Source organism: Gekko japonicus, unplaced genomic scaffold, assembly GCF_001447785.1.
Source record: "Gekko japonicus isolate JY-2015 unplaced genomic scaffold, Gekko_japonicus_V1.1 scaffold324, whole genome shotgun sequence".
Taxonomy (NCBI): domain Eukaryota; kingdom Metazoa; phylum Chordata; class Lepidosauria; order Squamata; family Gekkonidae; genus Gekko; species Gekko japonicus.
The window spans coordinates 1,075,431-1,091,815 of record NW_015168056.1 but is presented as its reverse complement, the minus strand read 5'-3'; the positions used below and the strand labels follow the sequence as shown (position 1 = coordinate 1,091,815).

General features: G+C 47.0%; 1 protein-coding gene across 1 annotated transcript in view; it reads right to left on the bottom strand.

The window, feature by feature from the left end:
• The window catches only part of MCTP2 (multiple C2 domains, transmembrane 2), a 225,126-nt gene that overhangs the window by 79,151 nt on the left and 129,590 nt on the right, over nt 1-16,385 (bottom strand). The window contains exons 15-17 of the mRNA XM_015414496.1: nt 12,895-12,996; nt 10,886-10,960; nt 7,019-7,138 (exon numbers count right to left, since the gene is read on the bottom strand). Of these exons, the coding sequence (XP_015269982.1) occupies nt 7,019-7,138; nt 10,886-10,960; nt 12,895-12,996 (297 nt within the window). The remainder of the gene's footprint in view (nt 1-7,018; nt 7,139-10,885; nt 10,961-12,894; nt 12,997-16,385) is intronic.

The following is a 16,385-nucleotide window of genomic DNA, read 5'->3' as shown; positions in this document are numbered from 1 at the left end:
CCCCCCCATCAAATTGCAGCCTCACAGAATTACATCATTTAAAAGGAAATTAAACACCTTTAGAAAAGGGCACCAAGTGACTGCAACTTGCCATCCTACTTGAGAGTGCTGAAAATCAAACCAGGGGCTTTGGACAGGCAATGGGCATACTCAACTACCAAACTGAAGTCACTGTAGCCTTTTCATAACACAGAGATCTGCCCCCTCCAAAAAAGCTTTGAGAGCCAGTTTGGTGTAGTGGTTAGGAGCGCGAACGCTAACCTGGGAGAACCGGGTTTGATTCCCCCCTCTTCCACTTGCAGCTGCTGGTGTGACCTTCGGTCAGTCACAAGTTCTCTCAGTGCTGTTCTCTCAAGAGCAATTCTCGAAAGAGCTCTCTCAGCTGAAGGGCGAAGTATAAATCCAATCTCCTCCTCCTCCTCTTCTTGTGTTTCTTCAGCAGCTGTCTACTCTGCTTCTCCCCCCTCGTTAGGGTGAAAGCAGACACAAGCGTTGAGGTTAGAGGATCTGGAAAAGGCTGGTTCGAATCCACACTCTGCCATGAAAGCTCGCTGGGTGACTCATTCTCAGCCTAACCTACCTCGCAGGGTTACTGTGAGGGTAAAATGGAAGGGAGCGGGATGTAAGCTGCTTTTGGTCCCCATTGTGGGGAAAGACAGGGTATAACTAAAGTAAATAAATCGATAAAATTATGCCGCAGATATGCAGAAGTGCCACTGTCAGAGGTCTGCTAAGGGACGGAAAGGTGTGTTTGGATTAAATGCAGCCAAAAGACATTTCCAAATCCCACTGTTGTTAAAAAGGGTGGGGGGGAGGGACGAAGTTCCATAAGCAGCCTGCTCTACAGCACGGGGGGTCTGGTGTTCGAACATTTCAAAAGTCAAAACACCCCAGTGAGAGTGTCTAAAGTGCCTCCGTGGATCCCATCCAGGGTTTGCACTCTCCGCATTTCGGTATGTTTTGGAGGGAGAGATTTGCCGTGGGAGTTTAAAAGGGGAAGGGGGTTAATTTGGCAGCCAGTTCTTGCTGACCATCCTTTTTCCGATCACAGCTGCTGCCAAGTAAGGCTGAAAGGAGGAGAAACTGCCGGTTTCCGAAAAGCGGCACACCCGGAGACCCTAAAGCCAGAGGGTGCGGTCGGTTTACGGCCCAAAAGGCAAGTTTTGCTGAAACTTGGGGCTGGAACGGAAACGGTCTTTTTGCTGACCCAGTTATATCAATCCAGAATCATTTCCTGGTTGGCTTCTCTGCCACCAAGCCCTCCGCGTACTAAAGAAAGGGGCTGGTCATGATTGGGGGGCGGCCATGCAGTTTGGCAGCAGAGCCAATAGCCCAGACCTGGGGTCATTTCGTAGAAAAAGAGGTGCAGGAGATCATTAGCATAACTCATTAGCGTAACTTATTTGCATATGCCACACCCCCTGACATCACTGGAAGTGTGTCAGAAGGCAACACCCACCGCTCAGGCTCCACTGGACTGTTTTGGATTGCTAGCTATTGGGGGGGGCATGCAGATCTGCCTTCACAGAGGAGGGAGAGCTTCTACCTGAATACACCTTGGCCTTAAAGGTGCCACTGGACTGTTTTGGATTGCTATCTGGGGGGTGGGGGGCTCTGCAACTTACCTGGCTGCTTCTTGCTCCTTGTGGCCCGGGGCTGCTGGGAGCAGGGGGCGGGGCTTGTTGCATGTGCCTGCCCCCTGGGCTCTTTACTGCCAGAGCTCTGAATGAATGAATTTTATTGTTACAGCGCATAGCCAGCAATATAAACCATAAAAGTGAATTGCCAGAGCTCTGCTTCTGTGCGCTACTGCAGGAAATGACCCCTGGCCCAAACTATCCAAGGCCTGGGAGCTAAGCAGGGTTGGCCAGAGTCAGTATTTGGATGGGCAACTGCTAAGGGAGACTGGGGCTGCTACCAGTGTTCCCCCTAAGCTAAGTTAGTGTGAGTTAGTTCACAGTTTTTTAGCCTACAGCTCACAGATTTTTGTACCATTTGTTCATACACACTAATAACTACCTCTAATTTACACTCATAATTAAACATCAGAAACAAGAACAGGAATAGAGAATTGTGATTCATAGCAACTACTATTACACATTATAGAGGACACAGTGCATAACTCCTATAGGCACTGTTGTGGATACATCCATCTAAAGCAATTTATGTAGAAGTACAGGTTTATACTTGTTAATATAAAACTTTTCACATTTCACCAATAAAAAGCTTTACTATACAATATTAATGCTCGCTATAATGCTTCTGGACATGTAATTCCATTGGTTGATATATTTATTTATTTATTTATTTATTTATTTATTGAACTTATATCCCGCCCTCCCCCGTAGGGCTCAGGGCGGCTAACAAACAAGAAATATTACAAACAATACAACAAAGTTCTCAATATTAAGAATAAATATACATTTAAAACCATTCGAACTACATAGTTAAATTTAAATTTACAATTTACAATTTAAAAAAATACTAAGACACTTCACATCTAAAAGCTCCAAGAAAGATGATGGTGGTCCTATCTAGAGGTTCCCCACGGTCATTCGATGTTTTCACACAGTCCTTCAGATGGTCTAGATGTTTAAGGAGTTCAAGGATCCAGTACTTCTGATGTTACCTTCCATTTCCAAGGGCCTCTTCCACCCCCACTGATGGTAATATACGAGGGGGGCGGAGGGCGGCGGCCCCTACTTGAAAGCCTGGTGGAAGAGCTCCGTCTTGCAGGCCCTGCGGAACTGCATCAGGTCCCGCAGGGCCCGGATCTCACCCGGGAGCTCGTTCCACCAGGTAGGGGCCGCCACCACTACACCAAACTGGCCAAATCACTCACTCACAACTTTAAGAACATAAGAGACGCCAGTGTTGGATCAGGCCAAAGGCCCATCTAGTCCAACACTCTGTCACACAGTGGCCAAAAATACCAGGTGCCATCAGGAGGTACACCAGTGGGGCCATGACCTTTAATGCCAGTAGCTCACAAAGTAGATTTTTTTTATCACAAGACTCCACAGTTTATAGGGAGCATTGGCAGAGGGAGGCAATGGCAAACCACCTCTGCTTGTCTCTTGCCTGGAACGCCCCGTGAAGGGTCTCCATGAGTCAGGTGTGACTCAATGGTGCATTTGTTTTCTTTGCATATTGTAGGCAAGAAGGTAGCTAGGGTGAGTGTTGACCTAATTAACCGGAAGGAGGAAAAACAGCACCAGGAGAGCAGGTTAAAACATTTTCAGGAAAACTCATTAGTCACTGCAAGGTAGGGGCTGGCTTAATCGAGTGCTCCTTTATTTAAAAAGAAAAAGAAGAATCTGACTCCCTGCACTTGGAAAACCAGCCTCTCAGGAGTTAGCAAAGCTTCCCCTGAGAGGCTAGTTTTCTAAACTGAGGATTTTGATTTTTTTTTTAATTGGAGGGACATTAAAACTATAACAGCCCCCTAACTAGCAGCCTGAAGCAATTAGGTCCCGACATTGCACCCCAGTTCAGTGAGAAATAGGCCAAAGTCAATTCAGATTGAGAGCATGGGTTTCAAAATGTGTGGACCCCCTTTTGAAGGAAACTAAGCCGATTGCCCCATTTTGGATGAGGTGGCATAATTTATTTCTGCAGCCATCAAGAGGAAGAGGGAACTGTGTGAGGTGAGAAAGCAGCACACGTTGGAAACCTTATCCTGAGTTCGTCTGTGTTCACCAGACATTATCAGTTCAGTTTCCAATTTATCTCCATAGCCATGTGGACTAGAAACATGCTTTCGGTATTTATTCAGGGACTTTCATGCTGCACCCAATATCAGATTGGTCAGATCGTCTGTGATTGCCCACTATCATGCAGTGCACACAATCCTAGTATCCTCCAATGCACAAAGCATGAAGCAAGTTGCGCCCCAACATTCTGGTGCTCACTCATGTGCCCCTTGACATACCAAAGAGGAACTTGGGGCTTCTAAAAGCCAGCCTTGCTCTGAACACGGGCTTTCCCCTTTCCCATTTTGGCTTTACAGCCTCTTCTTCCCAAACCCGCTCACAGAAGATCCATCTGTCACCTTTACACTAGCGTGGAACTGGGTCTGGAAATCCCATCAGGCCAAGATTGGAATTTTTATTCTGAGACCGAGACTGTACACAGCTCCCGCATGTGAAATTTCCCCAAAATCACGAGGACTAGTGTTGTTTGTTAAATCAAAGCAAAAACCGGAGCTGAAATTTTTGGAAGTCATCACCACGGTTAATTAAGTTGTTGACAGCAAAAATATCACTAACAATGGATACATGTATAACCATGTCATGGAATCTATGACAGATAAAACAGCAAGATTCAAAAGAATTTCTGTATCATTAGTTGCTTTAGATTTTCTGGGTTGTGTGGCCGTGGTCTTGGCCCTGTAGGACCTGATGTTTCGCCAGTAGCTGTGACTGGCATCCTCAGAGGTATAACACAGAAAGATGGAGTACTCTCTGCAAAATTGCCAGATGAACAAGCTCACTGATCAGGAATCCCTCACTTCATCCCGACACACACAAAAAACTATGCAAGGCAGAAGCACAGCTACCACAACTATAGGGACTCCCTAAAATTCATAAGGACTCAGTTTCACTCCGACCCATCGTGAGTGCCATTGGTTCCCCAACATATGAATTTGCTAAATACCTGGCCAATCTTCTACAGAACCACATTGGAAAAAACACAACATACATCAAAGATTCAACACATTTCATCAACAAAATCAGTTCTCTGAAACTTAACTCACAGGACATACTCGTCAGTTTTGAAGTGACATCTCTTTTTACCAAGGTTCCGGTAAAAGACACACTCGCGCTTGTTAATCAGATTTATCCAGATGACATAACAGCCTTATTCCACCATTGTGTGACAACCAGTTACTTCCAATGGGATAACGAATTCTATGAACAGATGGATGGGGTTGCCATGGGAATCTCTCTCAGCCCAGTTATAGCAAACTTCTATATGGAACATTGGGGGGGGGGAACAGCTTTAGAATCTGCACCCCCACAAACCGATAGTCTGGTTCCGGTACACAGATGATACCTCTATCATTTGGAGCAATGGTGAAGTAGAACTGATGGAGTTTTTAGACCATCTCAACAACATCCATCCCAATATAAAATTCACCATGGAAAAAGAAGTTGAGGGTAAACTCCCATTTCTAGATATCATGGTCATCCGCAAAACTAACCTTCAATTAGGTCACAAGGTCTACAGAAAACCAACTCATACGAACCGTTATTTACACAAAAACTACAATCACCACCCTCGGCAAAAAAGAGGTATAATCAAAACATTAGTAGACCGTGCAAGACGGATATTTGAACCGCACTTTCTCAATGACGAACTAAATCATCTAAATCATGCACTTCAAGCAAATGGCTACTCCAAGAATGAAATCAGAAGAACGATTAAACCAAAGGTAAAACAAACAACTGAGGAAAAACAGTCTTCCCAGGAAAAGTGTTTTTGCCATACCTCAAAGGAATCACTGATTAGTTGGGAAAAGTGATGTAAAAACACAACCTACAAATAGTATTCAGACCCACCAGAAAAATACAACAGATGCTACGATCAGACAGAAGAGACCCCCTCACTTCTGCAGGAGTATACCGCATACCATGCAGTTGTGGACAAGTTTACATCGGGACCACACAGTGTAGCATTCAGACAAGAATAAAAGAACATGAAAGACACTGCAGACTGGGCCAACCTGAAAAATCAGCAGTGGCTGAACATAGCCTAACTCAAACAGGACACAGTATTTTGTTCCAAGACACTGAAAGGCTGGACAACACTTCCAATTACCATGTCAGATTACACAGGGAAGCCATTGAAATTAATAAACATAAACACAATTTCAACATGAAAGAAGAGACTTTAAAAATAAATAGGGCATGGTTTCCTGTCCTGAAAAACACAAAATGCTGTATATCTGACTATAGCACTACAGATAAGATTAGAATTTCAACAGCCAATCCACATACAAAAGAACCTCCTCAGGAAACAGGAAACCTCCTCAGGAAACAATCCATATACAAAAGAACCTCCTCAGGAAAGCTCCACCATTAGCATGTTCATAGCCCGGGGAACTCCTACAAGATAATGACTCAGCCCTACCCCACCTTCTGGAGTAGATAAAAATTACCTGCCTACCATTTTTCTTCTCACCTCGACACAGAGGCTGATTTCGCACTAGAGCTGCCTCGATGTTGCACCGCCGTTTGCCCCAATACTATTGGTCAATTTCACACCCGAAGCCGTGGGGCTGCATTTGACCCGCGGCTTCACCCAATTTCCTCCAAAGTTTCATGATCCTCAAAAAACATGATCACGAAACTGCAGGGGAAATCGGGCGAAGCCGCAGGTCAAAATGCAGCCCCGCGGCTTCGGGTGTGAAATTGACCAATAGTATCGGGGCAAACGGCGGCGCAACATCGAGGCAGCTCTAGTGCGAAATCAGCCAGAGAGTACTCCATCTTTCTGCGTTATATCTCTGAGGATGCCAGTCACAGCTACTGGCGAAATGTCAGGTTCTACAATGTCAAGACCATAGCCACACAACCCGGAAAATCTACAGCAACTAATGAACTCCGGCCGTGAAAGCCAACAAGATAATTTCTGTATCACTTTGAGATGCTATATAAACAAAAATAGGTGTATCCCAACAACATTCACTCTCTGTTTGCCATCCTCTCAAAAGACCAAGATCCCATCATTTTCTTATATCATTTCCAGAACATGGGTATGTAAATAAAGGGGTGGGGCTATGCAGATGAGGGCCGGCTCAGTCCTCAGCAGGCTAAAGTGATTGGGCTGCAATACGAATGCAACTTGTGTTTCACCTTCAGACCTTGGGTTTGGCGGAGGCACTCGGATCCTGTGTAACACACATTCTGACACACACCCCCTGCAACATGCACACTGCACATATCAAGATACTTCACTAGCTTTTACCGGAACCTTTTCAAAATCCACTGAATTCTGTGCAAAGTCATCTACTCACCACAAATGCAACCACACTTCTGAACGGAGACTCCCAGAGAAAGCAGCTCCGGAGAAACTGTATTGTGTTCCACACCGCCATCGTGATTCTTTTCACACGTTCCACGTTTCTCGCTAAGATCTGATGGACACGAGGCACCAGGTGGAGGGGAAGAGATTTTATAAAATTAGACCAAAGCTTACGTCCCTAAGAAATAAGACCATCTGTCTATGTGGTAATAAAGGCTCTTATGCACTGATCACTGTTTTTGGTCTTTGGGAATGCACTTTTCCATTTTGAACCTCTCAACAGCTTCCCTGCTCTTCCCATGTCATCCTTTTTGAAATGCCGGAAGACAAAAAAGAGGACCAAGCGTAGGGTTGCCAAGTCTGGCAAACTCACTGGCGGGGGAGGCTCAGACGAGTCCGGGAGCCAGCTCCGTATGCGCGTGCGCGCCGCCAGCACGTCACCGGTAGGGACGTGTAACATGGCTTATGTTGGGGGCGTGGCCCAGCTCGTTGGGGGGGAAACCATATGTTTTCCCCCTGACGAGCTGGACCACGCCCCCAACGTCAGCAACGTGGCTGGGTCACCTCCAGTGACGCAGCTTTGGGGGGCGGAGTTCCCCCTGGGGCCCAATTCCGCCGTGGCGGAAATCGGGCTTCCAAAGCGGGGATTTCCCCGCCCCCTGACCCCATTTGGCAACCCTAACCAAAAATTTAATCGCAACGTCAACTGATAAGGATTTCTATGTGGCCCAATCCGATCTTCTGGCACAGGATCCCTTCTTATTCGACTTTCCAAGTTATGGCTTTGGGGGGAAGAACCACCTTTCCCCTTTGCATAGCGCATTCTCAAAGTGGTTGCTACAGCTCCCAAATATAGCAAGCTGTAGTAATTTGCTGGTTCTGTTGCTGCCACGTTTTCCCTCTACCCCCAGCTAAGAAGTGAATTCTGACTTTTACCCAGGGACAGGCACAAAAAGTATGGATGCTGGTTTTTGCTTGAGCAGAGACTGCTCTGCGGTTGGCTTCCCTGCCACCGTGCCCTCCATATGCTGAAGACAGGGGCTGGTCATGTTGGCTCTTAACAAGCCAACAAAGGGTAAAAAAAAAAAAAGAGCAAGAGTCCAGTGGCATCTTAAAGACTAACAAAATCTGTGGCAGGGGAGGAGCTTTCATGAGATAACTGAAGAAGTGAGCAGTGACTCACGAAAGCTCCTACTCTGCCACAAATTTTGTTAGTCTTTAAGGTGCCACTGGACTCTTCCAGGGCTCTTTTTGTAGAAAAAGCCCAGCAGGAACTCATTAGCATAATAGGCCACACCCAACACCAGAAATGCATTAGCATATTAGGCCACACCCCCGACAGCACAGCTCATTACCACAGTAGGTCACACCCCCATGTTACCAGAAGTGTGGTTATCCAGCCACACCCACCTTTTGCTTGTTATTCTGTTTACCTTGTTTGTTGTCAAAACCCAGGGCTTTTTTGTAGCAGGGACTCCTTTGCATGTTAGGCCACACACCCCTAATGTAGCCAATCCTAATGAGTTTCTGCTGTTGGGTGTGGCCTATTATGCTAATGAGTTCCTGCTGGGCGTGGCCAACTTGGGAGCCAGCCGGAACTCCGTTCCTGTGTGTTCCTGCCCTGACTCTTGCTATACACCGAACTCTTTTCTATTGGACCATCATGGTCAGTATTGTCTAGTTAGCCTGGCACCAGCTCTCCAGGGTCTCAGGCAGAGGTCCTTCACATTGCCTACTGCCTGGTCTTTTTAACCGGAGATGGTGTGGATTGAACCTGGGACCTTGTGCATGCCAAGCAGATGCTCTACCACTGAGCTACGGCCCCTTGTTGGTCTTTAAGGTGCTTACTTGGACTTGAATTTTGTTCTTCTATTGCTACAGACAGACTAACAGGTACCCATCTTGATCTATCGACAAAGGGTAAATATAACTGTGGTGGAATAGTCCTGCTGTGGCCTGCAGGCCCTGTTCCACCCTGCCCTCCGTGGTTTTCCCAGCACCTGGAGAGGCTTTTCTCTTTCTCTCCAGTAACCTGCCGCCACCACCTGTCCTTTGTAGGAACTGCCTGCCAGGAGGGTCAGGACTCCCAGCTTTCCTTCCAGGTTCTGAGGCCTTGCCTCTGTGTCTCCCACCGCCCAGTGCCTGGTCACCACGAGAAGAGTTTACTGCCTTCTACACCCCTGGAGAAACAGCTACTTGCCACTTCTTTTTAAAAAGTGTGTCCAAGAAGGCTGAGGTCTGTGTGGTACAGAGAACCACTACCAGCATCCAAAGTTATAAACGGGTGTGTGCAAAAAAGAAAAAATATTTTTCAAGTTTGGGTATATTAAACCCGAAAAATATCACTATTTCATGAATCCCAATACTGGTATGATATTTGGATTTGGGAAATATTCGGGTCTCCTGAATTTTCAGCTCCATTATACCCTATGGGGACCATTATAGTCAATGGTCCCCATAGGCTATAATGGAGAATCGAGCTGGGGCTCTGGAGGAGCTGCTTTTGAGGTAGATGGACCAAATTTGCCGCATAGCTGCTGGTGCCTCTCCTCAACCCCCCCCCAGTTTAAAAAAGATTGTATCAGGATGTCCAATTCTATGGCCCCCTAAAGAACATCCCCCCATCCTCCATTGTTTCCAAAGGAGGGGGCAGTTATTAAAAATGGATCGCAGTCCCCTGAGTTTTATCACCACTTTTCCCCCCACCCACTGACCAGGTCAGGCCAGGTCAGAGAAGCTTTTCTAGAAGTCTCCAGGATTTTCCTTCCTGAAGCCTCTTTAGTATTTAATTCCTCGGAACCTCTCTTCCCTGCCAGTTTGGTATAGTGGTTAAGTGCGCGGGACTCTTATCTGGGAGAACTGGGTTTGATTTCCCACTCCTCCACTCGCAGCTGCTGGATGACCTTGGGCAAGCCATAGTTCGGATAAGAGCTGTTCTTGAAAAAGAGCAGTTTCTCTCAGAGCTCTCTCAGCCCCACCTCCCTCACAGGGTGTCTGCTGTGGGGAGGGGAAGGGGAAGGAGTTTGCAAGCCACTCTGATACTCCGAAAGAAGGGCAGGGTATAAATCCAATCTCTTCTTCTTATTCTAAAGAAGGGGTACAAATGAGTTCGACACCTGTAGTTTAGACCTGTTAGCTTTTGTATGAAGGTGGGCTGAGGTAAGTCTGGAAAGCGATTGGACTGACTTCCCCCCCCTTCCTGCCTATTTTCTGCCCAGAAAGGGGGGGGCTTTTAAAACTCAGAGGGAAGTTTTTGCTCATTTCATACCTCCAATACCAAATAGAAGTAACCAAATATATCAACTCGAACTAATTTCTTAATGAATAACCCAACACATGAGTAATGGACCAAAAGGAAATTTCTTGCTCTGAAACACAGAATGGTTCTGGGGGGATCATAAAATCATCTAATCTTGTTGACCATTAATAAAAACTCTGGTTTGTTTGCGACAAACACAAACTTGGCTTCTGAGCACCCTAACCCTCTCCCCTTCCCTGCCTGTGCAGGACAGAGATGGAAGACATCCAGTTTTGAAAGGAATCACAGATTTCTGGGACGTGCACATCACAGCGTTCTAGCAAACTGCCGTTTCTTTCAGGCCCGTGAACCAGGATTCCATATTCTTTCATGTTTTCAGTCTCTCCTCTGCAGGGGAGGGGTGCAGGAGGGGCCCACCGGCCTGAGGATAAGGCAGACTTATTCTTGTCACGCACAAACTGGAGTCTGTCGGTGATGTCTGAACGCCCATTCCAGCCCGCTCCCCCACCATTCTGCAAAGTTCACGCCAAGCTGCTGAACCCGGTCCCCCCCCCATGCATACAAAAAGACAAGGCAGGCCGTTCCTAAAGACGAGCCTACCTTCTTTGAAAACTTGCGGTTGTCTTCCAGAAACCGCCTCTCACGGGGCAAAAAGGTCCGAAGGCTGGCTTTCACCTGAAAGAAAGAGGGAACATAATTTTATACTGAATTGTATCATTTTAACTGTATTTCTGTTTAAGCAGAATAATGTTCGCCGCCTTGTAGACCCTAATTGGCTAGAGAGGCAGCATAAGAAGGTTTTAAGTGAATGAATACAATAAATAAACTCCAGCATAGGTTACCAGCAGTGTTCCCTCTAAGCTGAGTTAGTGTGAGCTAGCTCACAGTTTTTTAGCTTCCGGCTCACTCATCCTTGCGTTAGCTCAGGAAGGATGGCTCCGGGGCAAACTAATTTACGCAGTAGCCAAATAGCTCGCTCATGACTTTCATGCCAGTAGCTCACAAAGTAGAATTTTTGCTCACAAGACTCCACAGCTTAGAGAGAGCATTGGTTACCAGTAGGCTTACCAACCTCCAGATGGGACCTGGAGATATCCCAGATTCTCCAGACTACAGAGATCAGGTCTCAGGCAATTTTTAAATGCAGTTTTAATGTTTTATGTACTGGGCATTGGCCCCATCTGTATGCCGCCCTGAGCCCGTTTGCGGGGAGGGCGGGTTATAAATTTAAATAAATTAAATAAATAAATAAATAAATAAATGGCTCAGTGGTAGAGCATCTGCTCAGCCTGCAGAAGGTCCCTGGCATCTCCAGTTCAAAAGGACAGGGTGGAAGGTGATGAGAAAGACCTCAGCCTGAGACGTCGGGCAGCTGCTGCTGATCGGAGGAGACAGTACTGACTTTGATCGACCAAAGGTCTGATTCAGTAGAGGGCAGCTTCATGTGTGACCCTTTGGTGTCGTGGTTAAGTGTGCGGACTCTAAACTGGGAGAACCGGGTTTGATTCCCCACTCCTCCACTTGTAGCTGCCAGATAACCTTGGACAAGCCATAGTTCTGATAAGAGCTGTCCTTGAAAAAGAGCAGTTTCTGTCAAGAGCTCTCTTCCTCCTCCTCCTCCTCCTCCTCTTCTTCTTTTTTCTCCCCTACCTCTGCCCTCTAGAGCCTGTGCCCCGAAATCTCCGGATATTTCCCAAACCTGAGCTGGCAAACCAAGCTTGACACATCCAGTCCAAAAAGTCCTGAATATCCTTTTCTGGAATGCACCAAAATCCTGAACAGCCAGCCTTTCCCTGAAGGGTACCTATCCTAAGTTAGGACTTAAATCGACTTATCTCTGATAGGTTGGGTTGCCAAGCTCCAGGTAGTGTCTGGAGGTCTCCTGCTATTACAACTGACCTTCAGCTGACAGAGATCAGTCCACCTGGAGAAAATGGCTGCTTTGAAGGGTGGACTCTGTGGCATTGGATCCTATTGAAGCCCAGCCTACTCAGGCTCCGCCCCCCCCCAAATTCCAGGTATTCCTACCAGGGGTTGTTTCATAGAAAAAGAGCTAGGGGGACTCATTAGCATAACTCATTAGCATATGCCACAACCCTCGACATCACCGGAAGTGTGTCATAAGGCCACACACCCTGAATGCACTCGCCCGCTTCGGGAGAGGGGCTCAAAGTGTAATACAAGCCTCCTCTGAGACTTGATCACACCAATCTCAACTCTCTCTTGGGTCTTGATGCCTGCCAGTCATTCCCCCTGCCTGGGGGAAGCCGCGTTGGGACCAAAATACAGTCCAAACTGCTGTAAGGAACACCCGTCCACCCTGAGCACTTACAGGGTGCGTCAAATTGCCATTTTACCCCGACCGGAAGCAGGGGGTGGGGCTTCATCGTGTGCCCCTCCCCCACACCTCACCCGGGGGAATGGTGATCCCCCGCGATCCCCCTGAATAGACCCCTGTTTCCTACCCTGGAGCTGGAAACCCTACTGAGGGACTACACATTTGTGTTTTACACACAAACACACACACATTACTTGAAGCACTAAAAGCTTAAAAATCTAGAAGGGAAGAGAGACGGGAAAGAACAAGCTCTTAACACACTCAGACTTACAGGATTAAATAAGACGTCAAGTTCCAAATGGATCACTCCTTTCGAAGGAAGTTCCAAGTCTTTATTCTTCAAAACGTAGCAGCTTTGCTGTCCATTTCTTATCTGGAAAAGAACACGGAATGAAAAAAGGGACTCAATAAAAAGGCATCGATCGCTTCTGTTGACATAAACGGGATTTCTTAACAAGTGCGAGAGCGTTCCAGGAACAGGGGTGTTAAACTTCATTTAACAAAGCAATCGTTCGATTGGGGGGGGGAGACATTTAAACACTGACAAACACCCAAGAATGCCCTACTGAAATCAATAGCGTTTACTTCAGAGTAAGCATGCACTTTTTACGCTGAGGATACCAGCCAGATATGAAGCCCTTCTAGGGCTCCCAGCCAAGGCCCGCAACCAATGGAAGAGTGAAAGGCCATTATAACCAGCGTTGACATGATTCCGAATTTTCCTATTTCGTTCCCACTGCTCCACAGAAAGGAAGCTAGAAGCTCGGGTGGGGGGGAGACGCAGGTGGTCTCCCGCCAAAGCAGGAGACCTAGCGTTGCCAACTTCGGGTTTGAAAATACCTGGAGATTTGAGGGTGGGGTTTGGGAGGGAAGAGACCTTGGCAGGGTATAATGCCGTACAGTCTATCTTCGAAAGCAGACATTTTTTCTCCAGGGGAAGTGGAATAAACAAACGAGCAGCAATCTATGTCGCCTGGAGAGCAGCCGTAATCCCAAGAGATCTCCAGCCCCCACCTGGGGGATGGCAACCCTATGGTGACCTGTCACCCCTAAGCAAATCTGTGTAATTAACACTGTGTGGATCCTGACCTATTTGCACTGGGTTTGGAATCCGAACCTTATGGAGTGTGTTACACCCGTCCAGAGAAGAAAAGGATGCTCCTAACATGCCACAGGATGACGTGGCAGAACACAGAGGCGGCCGAAAGGGTGTACATAGTACAACGAAATTAAAGATGCAATCATTTCGGTGATCTACAACAATATTCACATGCACTCACACACCATTCACTACTGCCCCATAACTCCCTTAAGGTTCACATGACAACTTAAACCCACCAATGTCACCCAAATTCCAATTTCATACAGCATTTAAGGCAATAATAGCTCTCGAATAAAAACTATTTTTAAAATCTATTTGTCCTTGCTTTAATTGTCCTGTATCTTCTGCCCGAAGGCAGCAGTTCAGACAGGGAATGTTCAGGATGTGACGAGTCCTGCAAAATGTTCTTTGCTTTTTTCAAACATCGAGAACTGTACCACCTCCCCTGGCAGGCGAAAGATGACAATTTTCAAAACGCCCCTAAACGAACGATTCCCCATCATTCGAAAACCCACTCCGTTAAATCCGCTCCGTTTGACGTTCTACTGCTTTGATTTTCAGGGAGTTTTATTACATTAAAGCCTTGGGGGGGGGTGGAACCCGCCCCCATCATTTGGCCTGTAGCTGCCAAACTTCAGGTGAAGGCTGGAGATCTCCTGGGGTTACTACTGTTTGCCAAGCATCAGTTCACCTGGAGAAAATGGTTCCTTTGGAAGGTGGGTTCTATGGCATTGCGAAGTCCCTCCCCTTCCTAAAACCCGCCCTCTTCAGGCTCCACCTCAAAATCGCCAGGTATTTCCCAACCTGGAGCTGGCAACCCAACTTCAGCCTGTCGTAGGACTGCCAGGTCCCCCCGGCCACTGGGAAGGGTTGGATGTTAGGATTGTCATATCCAGGGGTCATTTCGTAGAAAAAGAGGTGCAGGGCTATATTTGGGCAGGAACGCACAGGACCAGAGTTCCGGCTGGCTCCCGAGTTGGCCACGCCCAGCAGGAACTCATTAGCATAATAGGCCACCCCCAACAGTAGAAACTCTTTAGGATTGGCTACATTAGGGGGGTGTGGCCTAACATGCAAAGGAGTTCCTTCCACAAAAAAAGGCCCTGGGTTTTGACAACAAACAAGGTAAACAGAATAACAAGCAAAAGGTAGGTGTGGCTGGATGACCACACTTCTGGTAACATGGGGGTGCGGCCTAATGTGCTAATGAGCTGTGCTGTCAGGGGTGTGGCACAATATGCTAATGAGTTCCTGTTGCTGGGTGTGGCCTATTATGCTAATGAGTTCCTGCTGGACTTTTTCTACAAAAAGAGCACTGCTCATTAGCATAACTTATTTGCATGTGCCACACCCCCTGACATCACTGGAAGTGTGTCAGAAGGCAACACCCACCACTTAGGCTCCACTGAACTGTTTTGGATTGCTAGCTATTGGGGGGGGGGAACCTGCAGATCTGTCCTCGCAGAAGAGGGAGAGCTTGTACCTGAATAAAACTTGGTCTTAAAGGTACCACTGGACTGTTTTGGACCGGGGGGGGCGGGGGGAGCTCTGCAACTTACCTGGCTGCCTTTTGCTCTGACTGAGGGCTGCTGGGAGCAGGGGGTGGGGATTGTTGCATGTGCCCGCCCCCTGGGCTCTTTACTGCCAGAGCGCCGCTCCTGTGCGCTCCTGCAGGAAATGACCCCTGGTCATATCCAGGTTGGGAAACTCCTGGAGATTTGGGGATGGAGCCTGGGGAGGACAGGGACCTCAGTGGGGCACAGTGCCACAGAGTCCACTCTCCAAAGCTTCCATTTTTTTTCCAGGGGGAACTGATCTCTGCAGTCTGGTGATGAGCTGTAATTCCAGGGAATCCCCAGGTCCCACCTGGAGACTGGCATCCCTAGTCTGGCAACCCTAATCACCTCCTTCTGTTCCATTCGGAGGCCAGGCCTCATCCTACGTTCTATGGGATTTAAGAGAAATCCAACAGCTAGAGCCCTAAATGGCCGTGTTATTGGCTGGGGGTGGGTAAAAGCTATAATTAAAAAAGTATCAGGGCCCGTCCTAACGATATTATTGCTCTTCTGTATTGCAGAGAAACCTGAAACGCGACCAACTGCCAGCCAGCAAAAGCTGCCCTGGAATCTAGGCAGTCAACAGAAAATCATTAGCGCCTGTTATTTAGCATTGTAAACAGCTCTTTCCTGTCCAAATAGCAGAACGGAGGGGGAACAAATAACTCACAAAGCAATATTACAACCCCAAATCATGTTAGAAATGGAACATTCCCACCCACCCCCAATTGGCTAGCTAAATAAAGTTGACACAGGATTTGAATAACCCTAATTTGGGGGGGGGGGGAAATGCATACAAGTGATTTATTTTTTTTTAAAGGACACACCTTCATTCCCTCAAACCACTTTGCACGTCAAATTTCAGATGGGCTGGCAAGTTTTAATATGTCCGCTCACCCTCGTGGGGTTAAACATCTATGCAAAATAAAAAATAAAAAAGTCATTTCCCAACCAATTTGGAGGCCGTTTGGCTCCTTGCGAAGGTGTCCTTCATTTTTTTTTTAAAAAGGGACAGCAAAAATGCACATATTATACACGGTAGGCTAAGTATTGATTAAACATTTGGCTTTATTTTATTTTATTTTTTCTAGGCAGAGGACCAGC